At 42.9% G+C, this 17,683-nt stretch overlaps 1 protein-coding gene across 1 annotated transcript; it reads left to right on the forward strand.

Annotated features, from left to right (window-relative positions):
* Positions 1 to 777: 777 nt before the first annotated feature.
* LOC140888412 (uncharacterized) lies at positions 778 to 1,907 on the forward strand. The gene is made up of 2 exons (XM_073296088.1): positions 778 to 798; positions 1,233 to 1,907. The coding sequence occupies exons 1-2, from the start codon at positions 778 to 780 to the stop codon at positions 1,905 to 1,907; spliced, it is 696 nt and encodes a 231-aa protein (XP_073152189.1).
* The last annotated feature ends 15,776 nt before the right edge of the window (positions 1,908 to 17,683 follow it).

The following is a 17,683-nucleotide window of genomic DNA, read 5'->3' on the forward strand; positions in this document are numbered from 1 at the left end:
GTCTGAAATTTCATTATCAGGCCTATCTATACCACATACCAACATTAGATAAATTGCTTCTCTTGAAAAAAGTCAAATTATGTGGCTTTTCATCCTCGAAAACATGTAAACACGAATCTAGAGATAGATGAAGGCAAACATTTACCTTACACGAGATCTGGATTTCAAAGAGATGACCTTATCTTTCCACCCAACCAGAAGAAATGACGATGCAAAACTTGAAGAAGAGCGTGGTATCAAGATATGGGCGTCGAATTTGAATGTGTTATGTGTTCTAAGGTTTGGATTTGGGGAAAACGTGAAAAAGAGTTTCAATTTGGGGGAAATAACAGAGAAATGGAGACGTGGGCTTTTTTCCGTCAAATTTTAACGTTCAGATAACGGGAGGGACCAAATGCGGGAAAAAAATGAAACATGAGGGACTATTTTGGCTGGAAAATGAGGGATATGGACCCCGTCTTGTTTTTATTTGAGCAAATAGACCTCAGAATAAAAAAGATAATTTTACCCTTAAGTAAAAATCTTAAGTTGAATAAAAAAAAATCCAAAATGAGATACAAAACATTTTAACCCTCTTCGACTCGATAAATGATTTCTCGACTGATGTAATTAATTGGTTTACTGCAATTTCAATTTTCTCTCTGTCCGCTTTTCAATTTTTAATGGAACCGTCGGAACGGAACCCTATTGAACCATCGTTGAAGCCCTCCTTCGTCGTCGTCGTAGCTCCTTTACTCCCCGTAATCTCTTTCGTTCTCGACAAGCAGCATTGCAACAATGGCAGAGGAAAACGTTACTGTAAGTCATCGAGAAACCTAGGTTTTTCTATTTTCATATGTTTGTCCATTCCTAGGGAAACAGTAGTACAGTCATAGTAGATTTTGACCATTTCCGAATGTTTTGTTTCATATCTCGACTTATGTTGTAATGAATCTCGACTGTATTACGTAGCACGATGATATGAATCTCTACTGCATTACGTTGGACGAATCTCGTCTATGTTCCGACTGATTTGCTTCATATATTGACTGATGATGTTATGAATCTCGACTGCATTACTTAGCAGGAATTATCGACCATGTCCCGATCGATTTCTTTCTTAACTCGACTGTATCATATTTTAATCTCGACTAATTCATTTAACTTATTATTTTGATATTGACTTTTTTTGAACATTTATTTCTTCTGATTTCAGTCGTAATTAGGTATTCATTGATTTAATACATTTTCAGGTTGTTCTTAAAAGGAAAGGGTTCAAAGTTGATCGTTTTTCTTGCAAACTGACTACATTGGGACGGTATGTAGATGTTTCTGAAAAGATAATGAAGTATCTTAATCCAGCCGAGATGGAAGTCATGATGAGCAGAACACAATTTGGTCACCTGATATGTAGTGCAAATCGTTATAAATTGTCTGGGAGTTTGTTATGGTATTTGATAAGTAGGCAGACATTAGACTCACCGAAAAATAAATTCTGGATGGTGATTCGAAAGAGGCCTATAAGATTTTCAAAACTAGAGTTTTGTTTGATCTCAGGACTTAACTGCTCCAAAGATATTCCTGAGATTCCAATGAATTTAGATTTTAAATCTAGACATTTTGGGGATATGGATGTGGTCTTTGTGCGGAACTTGGAGGATAGGCTTGGTATGTTGAGCAGCGAGGGCGGTGATGAGGTCAATCTTGAGAAGTTAAAACTAGCGTGCCTTCTTTTTGTCGCTGGTGTTCTGTTGACCAAGAGAACTTGGCAATCTGTGACCGTGGGCACCGAGTGTCTTAGGTTAGTGGAAGACTTTGATGTTTTTAATAGATATCCTTGGGGGTCTTGCGCATATGATGTAGTCCTTGCTAGCTTGCGGTCGATGAATTTAAGTGACAAATTGAAAGAAAGGAATGAAAAAAAATAGAATTCGCTCACATACACCATTGCAGGTTTCATCAATCCATTACAAGTAAGAAGTCATCTTGATTTGTCATTTTTTTTAATAATATCATTTGAATCATATTTATATATTAAATAGAAATGTTATATAATTGCAGATCCTATCCTACGAATGCATACCTGGCGTTGTGGATAGTTTTGCAACTCATTTAGATGAGGCTGGTCTACCACTTCCGCGTATGTGTCGTTGGAGGACGAAGGACTGGAGCAGCAAGAATGCTCCTAAGAAGGAAGAAATTAATTCATGCTTCAAATCCCTTGACAATGTAAGTAAAGTAATTGTTTTGTCTCTTAGATATATGGTATTCATTCATAAATCCATTACTCGCATTAAATTATGAGTATTACTTTTTTTTTTTTTTTTTTAAAAACACCGCCGGGAGCCCCCAGGCAGACCCCTACCTGTATATAAACATAAAAAAGCGATACAAATAAAACCTAACGGAGGAGGGGGACTAGGCCAAAACCTCCCCAAAAGGCTATACAAAGGTAATAAGAACATCAGAACAGCTAGGGTATCGAAATATACAACCAAAGCATCCCTAGGAAATAAGTATAAACAAATAACATCAAATATAGCTAACTAAATCAACGTCAGCAGGCATCCTGAGCAGCAAAAGCTAGAAGAGAGCCACAGCTCGGCCCAGCAAAATCAAAAATGGACACTGAGGCGCGAAGAGTGGCTGGTATCAGCCTGTGCAGTAAAACCTAGAGGAGATCCACAACTCCAGGCCAGCAAAATCAAATCCGACACTAAAGCGCGAAAAGAGGCTGGCACCATCCAGAGCTGAACAACAGATCAAAGCTATGCAAGAAATATGCCAAAAGTCATGATCAGCTGGGAAGTCACTATACAAAGGCCGCGAGGAAAAAGAGGAGCGACCGCAAACCAGCAGACCCAGAGCAAAAAAGCAGGAGAATGGCGAAGGAAACTCAAGCCATAACCTAACTCCCAAGAAGACTGGAAATCCAAAAAGCGAGGGGCACGAGAGACCGCCCACAAAACATCCAAACAACAGCAAGAACCAGGCAAGGGGAAGCACAGAGAACGCCTGATGATCCATCACCCTGAAGAAAGCAAAGCAAGTGACAGGGGAACAGACTAACTCCAAAAACTCCGGAAAAGAGCCGGAGAGCTGTACCTGCAAAGAAAAATAAATAGCTACATATATCTAAATCTAGGATGACCTAGACCAAAAAGGAGAGCAAACAAAGAAAAAGAAAGCCCAAGAGAAACGGCTATAAGCGAGCGTGAGGCTCTAAGAAAACCTAGATCTAAGGTAAGGAAGCCCGGAAGAGTCAGAACGGGCCAACGCAGCGATGGGAGTGGTTAAAGAAACACCAATCTCCAACAAACACTGCCTATGATCATGAGCCTGCCGCGCCAACGCATCCGCAACCGAATTCCCTTCCCGATAGATATGCGAGAAATGAACCGGCCTATTCCGCACCAAAACACGCGTCCTCGAAACAATATGGTCCAAATCCCAACGGCACCTCCGAGATCTAAGAATCTGAATAGCAATCTGGGAATCAGTTTCAATCCAAAGGGGAAAAAGGCTAAGGTCAGAACAGAGAAGAATACCCCTCCAAATCGCCCAGAGTTCTGCACGGACATTGGACCCCAAACCAATGAACTCACTAAAAAATGCCAAGACCCTACCAGAAGAATCCCGGAAAACCCCCCCCCCCCCCCCCCCCACAGACGACTCACCCGGGTTACCTCTCAAGCTCCCATCCACATTGAGCTTGAAGGACCCAGGTGGAGGCCTCAACCAACGGACGATCGCAATCTTGTGAATCCGTTGGAGGCCGACCGAGATGCCCATCTTCCTCGCAGCCTGCAAAGCCCCCAGCCAAAGACGGGGCTTGATAACAGTTGCGGAATGAGCAAGTCTCAAATAAGACAAAATTTGGAACTTAACCTTCTCCGCAGAGTAGGGTAAGTGACGGTGCTTAGTATCATTGCGTGCAGTCCATAGGAACCAAAGCACGACAAAAGGAATGAATTCCCTCACATTACCCCCCGGAGACCACTCGCGACCCCTTTTCCAAGCACTGAGAAACAGACTGAAGTTCTCAGTGGCAGGGATGCGAACTCTAAAGATAGCCCCAAAGAAATGCCACACAGAGCGGGCGATGGGACCGTCGATGAAAATGTGAGTAAATGTCTCCGACATCTCACAGCACTGGCACTTGGACACAAAGGAGAAACCCCGCTGCTGGAGCACCTCATCCACAGGCAACCACCGATGCCAAAACCTCCACAGAAAGAAGGACATGGTGGGCCTCATCCAGCGACCCCAACAGGGAGTAAAGATATCCGAGACCGAGCCTCTCGGTCTGACCTGCTCCCAAGCAGATCTCACAGAAAAGGCACCATCGGTGCTGTGGATCTAGATATTCGCATCCGGTTCATCCACCAAAACAGGAATCTGAATGATCTCCTCCGCCACCGAGGGAGCGACGACAGCGCAAAGGAGATCAAAATCCCAGTCTCCCTCCAAAAGGAAGCTGAAAACATGCACACACCGATCCCCTCTGACATTACACCTGCTCGACAAAGGGGCATCACCCAACCAAGTATCATCCCAAAAAGAGACATCCCCAAGACCAATCCTCCACCGGATACCAGGCTCCGCACGAGGTCTAATCTGGAGCAAGCGCCTCCAAGTGGGGGAAATGGCTCCACGAAAAGGAGCACAAATAGGGCTGACAGTCCGGCAATACTTCCTCGAAAGGAATCTCGCCCAGAGAGAGGAACCCTGCCGGAATCTGAACCACAGCTTCATGGAAAAGCTATCAACAATGTCCTTGAGCCTGAGAAAACCCAGGCCTCCTTCTTCCACAGGGAGACAGGCGCGAGACCAGCGGGCCCAGTGCCACTTCTTTTCTAAGGGTCTGGAGCCCCAAAGAAAAGCATTGAAAATACGCTCCAATTTCTCCAAAACAGCCAAAGGAGGCTGGATCACCTGGCAGAGATAGATCGGGATCGAAAGGAGCACACTACGGATCAGCGTCATCCTACTCCCAGGAGCAAGGGAACGGGACTCCCAGCCCTCCAGCTTTTTCCGGACCGACTGCAGAAGAGGCTCAAAGAGAGAGCACTTGCGGTTCCCACGGAAAAGCGGAGCTCCAAGGTATTTCAAGGGCAGCTGCCCCTCCGCAAATCCAGTGATTTGCAGCAAACGGGAGCGGCGACGAGCGGTCCAGCCCGGAGGAAAGATCATAGCACTCTTGGCCACATTAACGAGCTGGCCCGAGCAATTTTCATAGTGAGCCAGAAAATCTTTGAGACGCTGAAGACCACGGGATCCCCCATTGGCAAAAATAATGACATCGTCAGCATAGGCCAAATGGGAAATCGGCAAATCACACCCAGACCGATACCTCAAATCAGCATGCTGGAGGAACAACCGGTCCAAGCCACGGGACAGATACTCTGCTCCAAGAATAAAGAGGAGGGGAGACAAAGGGTCACCCTGTCTCAGGCCTCTCGAGGAAGCAAAGAAACCAGCAGGGGTACCATTGACATTAACCGAGAACTTGCAAAAAGAAATGCAAGCCCTCACCATTCTCACAACCTGCTCCGAAAAACCAAACCTTCGGAGGACATCCAGAAGAAAAGACCATTGGACTCTATCATAGGCCTTAGCCATGTCCAATTTCAGAATGAAATTACCACCACGGGCAGGGAGATTAAGACTGTGAGTGAGCTCATGCGCGAGAAGGATATTGTCAGCAATCATCCGCCCCGGCACAAAGCCACTCTTACTCTGAGAAACGAGTCTCCCCACCACCGACCGCAGACGAGAGTATAAAAGCTTCGAGATAATCTTGTTGGAAACATTACACAAGCTGATGGGACGGAAGTCCGTCCAAGCTTGCGCACCCTCGACTTTGGGAATCAAAGTGATCGTGGTGGCAGTGAAGCCCTGGGGCATAAGAGAGCCCCGAAAGAAATCAAGGACAGCGTCCATGACATCATGCTGCACAAAATCCCATCAGCTCTGAAAGAAAACCGAAGAAAACCCATCGGGGCCCGCCACACTATCCCGAGGGATGGAAAAGACGACAGCACGAACCTCCTCCAAGGAAGGTGCGGCGGCAAAGCTATGGTTCTCCTCCTCCGAAATCTCCGAGGAGAAGCCAGAAAAATCCGGAAGATCCAGGACAAAAGGATCTCCAGTGAGGAGGCGCTCAAAATAGGCAGCCCCAGACTGCTTGATGAGACCAGGAGAGGTGAGGCAATTACCATCCTCCCAAATACGAAAGATCTTATTAACCACATTCTTCTTCTTCACCATGTTGTGGAAAAGCTTCGTATTCCTCTCCCCGTCCTCAAGCCAATTACAAGCAGCTTTCTGCTTCCAAAAATCCGCTTCCATAGCGGTGACTCTAGACAGCTCCTCATTGCATCTGGACAAGAGGGTCCAGCTATGCTCAGAGGGATCCGCTTCACAGGCAGCCTCAGCCAGTCTAACCGACCTCTCCGCCTCAGCGATCTTATCAAAAAGGTTCCCAAAAACATCCCGGTTCCACCACTTGAGGTGGCCCTTCAACCGTTTCAGCTTGGCAAAGAGCCTGGGCATGCCTTGCAAAGAGCAGGGCATGTTCCAGTTCAGCCTGACGGTTTGAAGGAACCCCGGGTGCCGAGTCCACATGCTCTGGAACCGAAACGAGCTCGGCCCCCGAGCAAAGACAGGAGCAGACACCAAAAGAGGACAATGATCCTTGATCCCACTGACGAGGAGCGTATGTCAGCACACTTCAGCACTGGAATATTTGAAGACCCTTCTCCAGATCATGTGATTGATCAAATCATTGATTTTATGGCCCAGGGGAAGAAGAGGTACTGCTGCCAGCGTCCCCCTTCCCGTTTTGTTCATACACCGGATGTGAATATTCCTCCGGGGAACCCGCCGTCACACATCCATGATCGGTCACCTGATACCCAAAATGAGATGACAAACCCTCTGGTGTCCAATAGCCCCAATAATTCCACGATCCCGCCACCATCTCCAATCAATGCCAGTGGCTTGAAGCCGCCTAAGCCAAATGAAATTCAGATGTTAGGAGACATGATGCGTGCCATGCAGACATCCATTGATTTCATGGGGACGGTGATGCAAACTTCAATGAACGAGATGCGAGCCGAGTTTGCTGAGGTGCGAGGTGAGGTCGCTGAGATGCATGGTGAGTTTGCTGATATGAGACAGAAGATGACAGAGTTGGAAGATATATTGCGAGCCCATCTTGCTATCTTTTCTAGTAGCACTCAGCAGCAGCCAAAACCTCACCAGTCACGTATGAATTTGTTTTGTTTGTGTCCAAATACCATACCATTCGTCTGAATCCTAACAACATGCTAAAATGACATGTTTATTTATTTTTCTATATAGAAGAAATGTCTTCCAATGAGGGAATAGAGAAGGATCCTCAGTCACCACCTCACCATGAACCACTTACATGTTTGTCATGTTAGAATCTCTTACTTTTTTGTACTCCGAACAACATTCTTAGATCAATTGCATCTTTCGATCCTTAATGTAAGGCCCGGGATTATTTAATTTTAATCCAAGAATATTTAATTTGGGAATATTTATAGTTTAGAATTAAATTCTAATATTCTTAAATGAATAAGGATTGAAATTGAATTAAATCGCTTTTTCGAGGACTGAATTGCAAATAGCCAAAATTTCAGGGACTAAAGTGCAAATATGCTTATATTTATCTCTTATACACGTGAATCATCAGATTAAATAGAAAGGAAAGTCAGAGAACACGGCTAAAGGGGTTTCAGACGCCATTTTCAGATTTTCATTCCGCAAAAGCTTCGATAACTCGCGATCCGGTAGTCAGAAATTCCAGATAAATATATTTCTGCGATCACCGCTCCGAGCGCTTTGTTTTGGTACAACTTTTATTGAGCTTTCTCATACTTTATTTTTTTGTTAAAGAGGGGTTGATATTCTTTTTGAGTATATATGTGATTGAACTAGTACCGGTTACGTATTCGCAGACGGTTCCAAAAAAGACTGTTGTTCCGATTTTATATGAATTTCTGAAGCTATATTCGAAATATCTCGTTTCTGAGATGTTGCTGAACGTGCATGTATATTGATGTTTTGTTGGAGATTCAGTTGGTATAGCTTAGTAGAGTGATTGTGATATTGATTCGGATTGCCGGTTTTTAGCTGTTACGCCGCCGGATTATGATCACAAGCTGTTTTGAATTGTATGGATGAAACCATAGATTGAGGTGGTTGGAATACTGAATTTCAGTTGTACATACATGTTATTTTCAGATTATATTGATGTGATCAAGCTCAAGAATTTAGATTTTGAATTGGCAAAGAAGTCGAGAAGGTTTGAAGTCTTTTGCAATTGAAGTTTGAGTTGAATGTTGAGCAGCCTTTTGATATGATTTATCATTAATGTCATTGCAGATTTGAAGTACTTTCAGAAGTGCTATTGAAAGGTATAAATGACAGCTAATCCAGATGGGATAGAATGCTCGAAATAGCTATGTTTCGAGTATTTCCTTGTTAATCACATACTTGGTTGATTATGTGTTTTATGTGATTAAATGATTTGATTGTTTTGCTTGCTTATTTAAGTACATGTTCAAGGTGTTTTATAGCATTTAATGCATACAGACCATGTTGCATTCATCTTGAACTCCAGCCTGATAAGCACAGAGGGTTGAAAAGCCTAGAGTGCATATGACGTTTGGCGGATTGTAGTTGAGTGGCACGGAATGTAGACTTACTTCCAGAGCCAGAAGACTCACTATAGTTGCACCAAAGTCAGAGGAAATAAAGTATTTAACTTCACCTCGATTGGGTGAGTTGGTGTTTGTTGACGATTTTATTTCCTCGGGATCCCAAGAACTTATATCCTATTGATATCAACTTGATAGCCTCTTTTGTCATATGCATTGCATTCATGTTTATTATATCGTGCATTTTGTTGTTTATACTGGGATTTTATTCTCACCGGAGGTATCCAGCTATTGCTTTGTTTTGTATGTGTGCATGGCAATAGGTGGAGCAGGAGCTGGTCAGAAGCGACAGGGATAGCTCGAGAGAGAGTCTTAGCATGTGAGGACTCGGGTTTTAGCAGAACAACTTGTATTTTAGCAGAACAACTTGTACTTTGAGTTATTGAAACATGGTAGAATGATACAAGAACTTTGTATGATGTTGTCAAGTACTTGTTAGCCTTCATATTATGTTTGTAAAGAGAAAGTCTTTGATTGTGTAACTTGTCAAAGATTAGATATACATGTTGGGTTGTGTTTTGATGTTATCATCTTCTCTTATTCATGTATGGTGTTATTAGAAGAGCTGAGGCATCCCAAACTTCTATTTGACAGCAAAAAGTCAGATTTTGAGCAGCTGGACAGAGCGCAGCTCGCTCGAGCGGAGCCCGAGGCTCACTCGAGCGAGCCAAGGGGTCCTAGACCCGAGCGGCGCTCGCTCAAGCGAGAGCTGAGGCTCGCTCAAGCGAGCCACTTTGGTTCTAAAAAAAATATATTTTGTTGAAATTTTTGCGACGTGCTTTTGCGTCGCCAAATTTTAGGTTTTGCATCGCCAATTGTTCGGTTTTGCAGATTAACTATTTTTAGTTACTAATCGCTCTATAAGATTTAATTAGCAACCCGGGTCCCCACAACAGGTGGTATCAGAGCGTAAGTTTTTGTATTTAGATAGAAGTTGATGAGCGGGGTAGATTGAGTCTGTCTGATTGTTTGATATTACATGAGATTACAGTTTGTATCTGATTATGTGCACTATTTGCTAGCATGCTTTATATTGCAATAATTATGTGATTGCATGATTATGTGTTTTTATTGCTACTGCATGCTATATATGCAATTGTATTCCAGATTATCCTCAGTCAGAACCTGAATTCTCATGAGAATGCATGAGAATGCTTATCAGAGAAGGATGGAATAAATTGCTGCATATGATATTGTTTATGCACTAATCTGTTTGACAATCAGATATGCCTCCTCTTAAAGCACCGGCCACTAGATATCCATTAGCGGTTCCTCAGGCTGAACCAGCACCAGTACCACCGCCAATTGTTGAACTTCAGAATGCACAGGGTAGTACATCTGCTGACCCTATGGATCCTACTGCAACTCCAATGGAGACTTTGCTGAAGCGATTTCAGTCATTCAAACCGCCAAAACTGAAAGGAACAGAAAATTCAGTTGATTGTGAAAATTGGCTTGATGATATAGAACAGCTGTTTGAATCACTTGATTATACCGAAGATCATCGTATCCGACTTGTAATACATCAACTCCATGAAGTTGCCAAAAGTTGGTGGATTACAACAAAACGGGCATTGGAACAACGAGGTACGACTATTACCTGGACTGTATTTAAAACTGAGTTCTATCAACGTTTCTTTCCAGTCTCCTACAGGAAGGATAAGGGTGCTGAATTTGCCAATCTAAGGCAAGGCAACTTGAATATCGAAGAATATGTGGCCAAATTTTCAAGTCTTTTGAAGTTTGCTCCACATATAGCAGCGACTGATGAAGCAATGGCAGATCAGTTTATCAATGGCCTCAATCCGGATGTGTTTACTTTGGTGAATAGTGGACGACCTAATACTTTTGATGACGCCTTAAATAAAGCTAAGGGAGCAGAAGCGGGGTTATTGCAACAAAGAGGAGCACCGTTCATTCCACAGTCATTACCACAGCCTGTATCAGCATCACTTCCACAGAATCCGCCACAGTTTCAGCAACCATCTCTCAGAGTTGAGGGAGGAAGCAGTGGCAGAAAGGATTCTAGATTCAGGCCGAAAGGGAAGCAATTCAAGAAGGCAGGCAGTAGTTTTTCCAGTTCTAGTGGACAGAGATAGTTTGGTACAGGGCAGAGAACTGGTGAGTCAGGAGCATTTTGTGGTAAGTGTGGTGGACGACATGCAATTGAACAGTGTAGAGGTGTGTTAGGAAATTGTAATATCTGTCGCCAACTAGGTCATTATGCCAAGGTATGTCCTCAACGAGCTATTGGTGAAAGTTCTTCTCGACCAGCTCCTCGGCGGAAAGGCAATCAGTGCATTCATTTCAGCTCAACAACAGACCAGAGCAGGAGGAAGCCAGACTGTGACTCAACCTCCTAGACAACAGGCTCGAGTATTTGCACTTACTGAGGAACAGGCACAGGCAGCACCTGACGATGTCATAGCAGGTAACTGCTCTATTTATGGTTATCCTGCCTATGTTTTGATAGATACAGGTGCATCACATACATTCATCTCTGAAAAATTTGTTATGATGCATTCTTTATCGTCTGATCCATTGCCTACTGTTGTTTCTATTTCATCACCTTTGGGTGAAGGTATTATATCTGTTCGAATGATTCGAAATTGTTCTTTGCAATATGACGGGAATGTGATTGATATAGATTGTATAGTACTTGGATTATCAAATTTCGATTGTATTGTCGGTATAGACATGTTAACCAAGTATAGGGCGAATTGTTTCTAGAAAGTGGTCGGATTTAGACCAGAAATGGCATCTGAATGGAAATTCTACGGTAAGGGTTCTCGAGCCAAGATCCCTTTGATATCTATATTATCTATGACCCGTTTATTGCAGAGAGGGGCGGAAGGATTTCTTATTTATGCAGTCGATGTATTGAAATCCAGTCCAGTAGTAACAGATATTCCAGTTGTGCATGAATTTGCTGATGTATTTCCTGATGAAATTCCTGGTTTACCTCCAGTCCGAGAGATAGATTTCAGCATTGATTTAATGTCAGGTACACAACCAATATCCAAAGCTCCTTACAGAATGGCACCTATTGAATTGAAGGAGTTGAAAGATCAGCTGGAAGATTTATTGGCCAAGGGGTACATTAGGCCGAGCGTTTCACCTTGGGGTGCTCCGGTACTGTTTGTACGAAAGAAAGATGGTTCAATGCGCTTATGTATTGATTATCGTCAATTGAACAAGGTAACCATCAAGAATAAATATCCACTGCCTAGAATAGATGATTTGTTTGATCAACTACAGGGTTCGAGCATCTATTCTAAGATTGATTTGCGATCCGGATATCATCAACTGAGAGTACGAGATGAAGATATTCCTAAAACTGCTTTCAGAATAAGATATGGACATTATGAATTTATCGTCATGCCTTTTGGTTTAACCAATGCTCCTACAGTATTTATGGGATTAATGAATCGGGTATTTCAGAAATACTTGGATGACTTTTTCATTATTTTTATTGATGATATCTTGATATATTCCAAGAATGTGGATGATAATGCTGAACATCTCAGAATCATTTTACAGACTTTGAGAAATGAGAAATTATATGCAAAGTTATCGAAATGTGAATTTTGGTTGCAGAAAGTTGTGTTTCTTGGGCATATTATTTCAGTGATGGGATTTCAGTGGATCCAAGCAAGGTAGAGGTTGTGCTGAATTGGCCTAGACCTACATCAGTGCCAGAAATACGGAGTTTTATGGGCTTGGAAGGTTATTATCGACGCTTTATCAGAGATTTTTCCAGCATTGCGAAGCCTATTACGCAATTGAATCAGACAAATATGTCGTATGTCTGGACTGATGCGTGTGAAACGAGTTTCTTGGAATTGAAGAAAAGGCTTACAAGTGCACCTATCTTGATGATTCCATCAGGTACGGGTGATTTTGTTGTCTATTGTGATGCTTCTCACAAGGTTCTGGGTTGTGTACTTATGCAGCGAGGACATGTTATCGCTTATGCATCAAGACAATTGAATCCACATGAAACTCGGTATCCTATCCATGATTTGGAGCTTGCCGCTATTGTCTTTGCATTGAAAATATGGCGACATTATCTTTATGGTGAGAAGTTTGACATCTTTTCTGATCATAAAAGTTTGAAATATCTGTTTTCGCAATCAGAATTGAATATGAGACAGCGTAGATGGCTTGATTTACTGAAAGATTTCGATTGTGAGATCAAATATTATCCAGGAAAATCTAATGCAGCTGCAGACGCCTTAAGTAGAAAGATATGTTCTTTATCCTTGTCTACGATAGGTGTATCTCAATTGGTGGAAAATTGTTGTATTTCTGGATTAGTATTTGTGTAACGCCCCGTTTTTATCTTAATTGAATTTATTTGAGTTAATCAGAGATTACAGAGTTCTCGAGCCGGTTTGATTTTGATCAGGGTCCTTTTTGCAAAAATTGGATTTTTCAGGGACTAAAACGCAATTATCGGTTTTTATAGATATTTATAAGGATTTTGGACCCACTCTCTTCTCCATCATCTTCCTCTTCACGCCTCCCTCCTCCATTGTTGAAGAAATCGATTCTTCAAGCTTCCAGATTTCATCCCGAGCTCGATCCGACCGTTGGAATTTATTTCTGAAGGCAGATTATCGATCACTGCAGTGAGAGCTCTGTTATATTGTAAGTTCTTCTACGATCGGATACATTCTAGTTTTTGGATGTTGTTAGAATCATTCGAGATTCGAGTATGTTGTTCTAGACAAAGTTCTGATCGTTTATTATCTGTCGGTTTTGAATTAGAGCGACGTTCGGATTTGTTATGATTTTTGGAAGCCATTTTCGAAAATGTGGATTTTTAGATTGATGGGTTTGCTTTGTTATTGTTGTTTTGGGCATTGATATGAGTTGATATCGGTATTGAACTGCTGTCTGCATTTCCGGTTTGTTCAGTTTATAGCCGTTATGCCGTCGGTTTGAGTTTTGGGTTTTCGAATCGTTTTTGTATTGATTGAAGTCTTGGTGTGTGAGTGATCGTGGTTGTTGATCAACTCTTGAATTCTTACAGATTCGTTGGAGTTTATCGAGCCCTGTGTTAGCAGCATTGTTCGTCGAGAGTTGGACGAAGAACGGTATAAAGAGTTTTCCTTGAACCATTGCCTTGTTGTTGTTAGATTGTGTAGTTGTTTATACAATCTCTTTTGTAGCTTATCCAGAGTTGGAGCTACTACATTGAAAGGTAAAAGCAGTCATCGCAGCGGGATAGCATACTCGGGACTGTGGTTCTCGAGTTTTCCCTTTTGAAATCACGTACTTGCATCTACACTTGTTCTAGCATGAGGAACTTGTGTTTTGTTTGATTGTTTTGGCTTATGTTTTATGTTTTTGTTATGCATTCATCTTGAGCCAATCTTGTTTTCAGCGGGCAGAACCGCCCTTTTTGTTTAGACGTTTGGGAACTATAATTGAGTGGCCCAGGTCGTAGTCGTTTCGTCTGGTGCTAGCATACTCATTATAGTTGCTCAAAGTCTAGAGGAGTGAGATACGTGGCACCACCTCGATTGGGAGAGTCGGTGAGTTGTTACGTGATCTTACCCTCGGGATCCCAAAAGCACAGCTGCAATCCCTCGTTATCAGATTTAATATCCCTGTTTAAAGACATGCATTCATTACGATGTTACTGATTTCGTTATTGTATTGAAAGCATGTTTGTTACTTGTATTACTTGTTATGTTGCTTTTACTGGGAATGTCGTTCTCACCGGTTATCCGGCTGTTGCTTTGTTTTGTATGTGTACTTGGCAACAGGTGGGGCAGAAACAAGTCAGAAGAGGCATGGTTAGCTTCGAGGGCAAGTAGTAGAAGTGAGACTCGGTTTAGAAGTCGAATTAGCATGTTTATCTAGTTTAAGATTGGAGCATGTTAGAACTCGAACTTGATATGTTTTGTATTCGAACTCTTTCTTGTAATTGAATACTTCGTTGTTGAAAAGTGTTAGTTGGATCATGTCGGAGCCTTTCCGGGTGTTGGATTGCACTTTTGGAGCCTTGTTTTGAGCTAAAACAGCAGGCCATGCGCGCCCGCGCCTGGTGAGGAGCGCCCGCGCGTTTTGCTCCCTTTCTCGGAGGCCCGGGCAGCTCTGTATGCGCGCCCGTGCCTCGGGTGGCGCGCCCGCGCGTCACCCTGTGTAAAAAAAAAAAAAAAAACTTTTCTTTTAATCTTAGATCTTGTATGCGTAATTACTGTTTATTCTGAGATTAGATGATTAGAATCGAGGTCTCACATTAAGTGGTATCAGAGCGTTAAGATTCTTGGTCGAACTAGAGTGAGCGGGGTAGATTGAGTCTGTGTGCAATGACTCCTCGCATGTGTTTGAATTATTTAATTGTGTACTTAATTCCATGCGAGCATGCTTTATTGTTTGAGCATTATTTGAATTACATGGTTGTGTGATTTAAATTAATAAAGCATGATCTACTTGAGATATAACTGTTTCTGTTCTCGACTGGTATTCGGTATTCCAAGCGGTTGTAAGGGCACTGATGGTAGCAATTGAGATATCTCGTGTGCTAACCTTTGATTATCAGATGGGTCCTCGTCGAGTGATAAACAGAAACACACCACCAGTTATCCCTGCGACTGAGCAAACTAGCACTGAGGTTGATCAGTTGGATGCTTCAGCGACTCCTATGGAAACCTTGCTGAAGAGCCATTGTTGATGGGTTCAGAAAATCCAGTTGACTGTGAGAGTTGGTTGGATGATATGGATCAGTTGTTTGATTCCATTGACTACACAGATGACCGTCGAATCAGGTTAGTAATTCATCAGCTGCGTGGTGGTGCTAAGAGCTGGTGGATCATGACAAAGAAAGCAATTGAGAGTAGAGGTACAGAGGTTACTTGGACTCTTTTTAAATCTGAGTTTTATAAGCGGTTTTTCCCTATCTCGTATCGTAAGGATAAGGGAGCAGAGTTTGCAAATCTGAGGCAAGGAAATCTGAACATTGAAGAGTACGTGGCTAAGTTCGATAGTCTGTTGCGTTTTGCACCGCTAATTGCCGGAGATGAAGAAGCTAAGGCAGATCAGTTCATCAACGGGTTGAACCCCGATGTCTTCACGTTGGTTAACACCAACAGGCCTAGCAACTTTGCGGATGCCATGAATTACGCAAAGGGAGCAGAAGAAGGCTTGTGGAGGCAAAGAGGTAATCAGGGGGCACCTCAGCAGCAGAGGCAGTATCAGAACCAACCATCTCAGTACCAGAATCAACCACCTCAACATCAGAACCAGCAGCAGAGGTATGAAGGTGGAAACAGTGGGGGAAACAGAAAGGATCAGTACAAGGCAAGAGATAAACAGTTCAAGAGACAGGGGAACAGTTCGTCCAGTTCCAGTGGTTCGAAGCAATTCGGTTCAGGACCGAGTTCTGGGTCATCATCCTTGTACTGCAGCAAGTGTGGAGGAAGACACTCATCGGATCAGTGTGTGGGAGTCTTTGGCAATTGTAACACATGTCAGCAACCGGGACACTTCTCTAAAGTGTGCCCTCAACGTAATAGAGATAGAGCTCAGAGTGGGAGTTCGTCTAGACCTGCAGCTCAGCCGGAGAGGCAGTCGTCTGCAGTACACTCTTTCCAACCCCAGCAACAGCAGAACAGACAAGGAGGTAGCTCTAGTGCAAATCAGCCTCCGAGACAGCAAGCACGAGTCTTTGCATTGACAGAGGATCAGGCTCAGGCAGCACCTGACGATGTCATAGCAGGTAACTGTTCGATTTTCGGTCATTCTGCTCATGTCTTGATAGATACAGGTGCTTCCCATTCCTTTATCTCTGAGAAAGATGTGTTATTGCATGCTTTGCCAACTGAATTGTTGCCTACTGTAGTAGCTGTTACTTCACCTTTGGGTGGAGGAATTGTTTCTGTCCGACTAGTCAGGAACTGTGAACTTTGTTTTGAGGGGAATTTGTTAGAATTCGACTGTATTGTACTTGGACTGTCAGATTTTGATTGTATTGTCGGGATAGATGCTTTAACCAAGTACAGGGCGACAGTTGATTGTTTTCTGAAGGTTGTCAGGTTCAGACCTGAAATGGCAGATGAGTGGAAATTCTTTGGTAAGGGTTCTCGATCTAGAATTCCTTTGATTTCAGTGTTATCTATGACTCGTTTGTTACAGAGAGGTGCAGAAGGATTTTTGGTTTATGCGGTTGATGTACTGAAATCTAGCCCAGCTTTGGTTGACTTACCAGTGGTTAGAGATTTTGCTGATGTGTTTCCGGAAGATGTTCCTGGATTGCCACCCATTCGAGAAGTCGAATTCAGCATTGACTTAGTGCCAGGTACTCAACCTATTTCAAAAGCTCCTTATCGTATGGCACTTGTTGAATTGAGAGAGTTGAAGGAGCAGCTTGAGGATTTGATTGCCAAGGGATACATCAGACCTAGTGTATCGCCTTGGGGTGCTCCTGTTCTATTCGTTCGGAAGAAGGATGGTTCTATGCGGCTCTGTATCGACTACCGCCAATTGAATCAGGCTACAGTTAAGAACAGATATCCTTTACCTCGAATAGATGACTTGTTTGATCAACTGCAGGGTTCTTCTGTCTACTCTAAGATTGATCTGAGGTCAGGCTACCATCAGCTGAGAGTGCGAGAGGAAGATGTTCCTAAGACCGCATTCAGAACGAGGTATGGTCACTTTGAGTTTATAGTCATGCCATTCGGTTTGACTAACGCTCCAGCTGTTTTTATGGGTTTGATGAACCGTATCTTTCAGCGTTATTTAGATGTGTTCGTCATTATTTTCATCGATGATATTCTTATCTACTCGAAGAACCGTACTGACCATGCAGAGCACTTGAGAATCGTCTTGCAGATTTTGCGAGTTGAGCAGTTGTTTGCCAAGCTATCGAAATGCGAATTTTGGTTAGATCGAGTTGTCTTTCTCGGTCATATTATTTCTGAAGATGGGATTTCTGTCGATCCCAG

This window comes from Henckelia pumila, chromosome 3, assembly GCF_033568475.1.
Source record: "Henckelia pumila isolate YLH828 chromosome 3, ASM3356847v2, whole genome shotgun sequence".
Classification (NCBI taxonomy): Eukaryota; Viridiplantae; Streptophyta; class Magnoliopsida; order Lamiales; family Gesneriaceae; genus Henckelia; species Henckelia pumila.

Excerpts from the sequence above, each read along its gene's own strand:
- LOC140888412 (XM_073296088.1), top strand. The coding sequence starts at position 778 with ATGGCAGAGGAAAACGTTACT. Across the intron at positions 799-1,232 it reads TGGCAGAGGAAAACGTTACT|GTTGTTCTTAAAAGGAAAGG; the intron begins GTAAGTCATCGA and ends ATACATTTTCAG.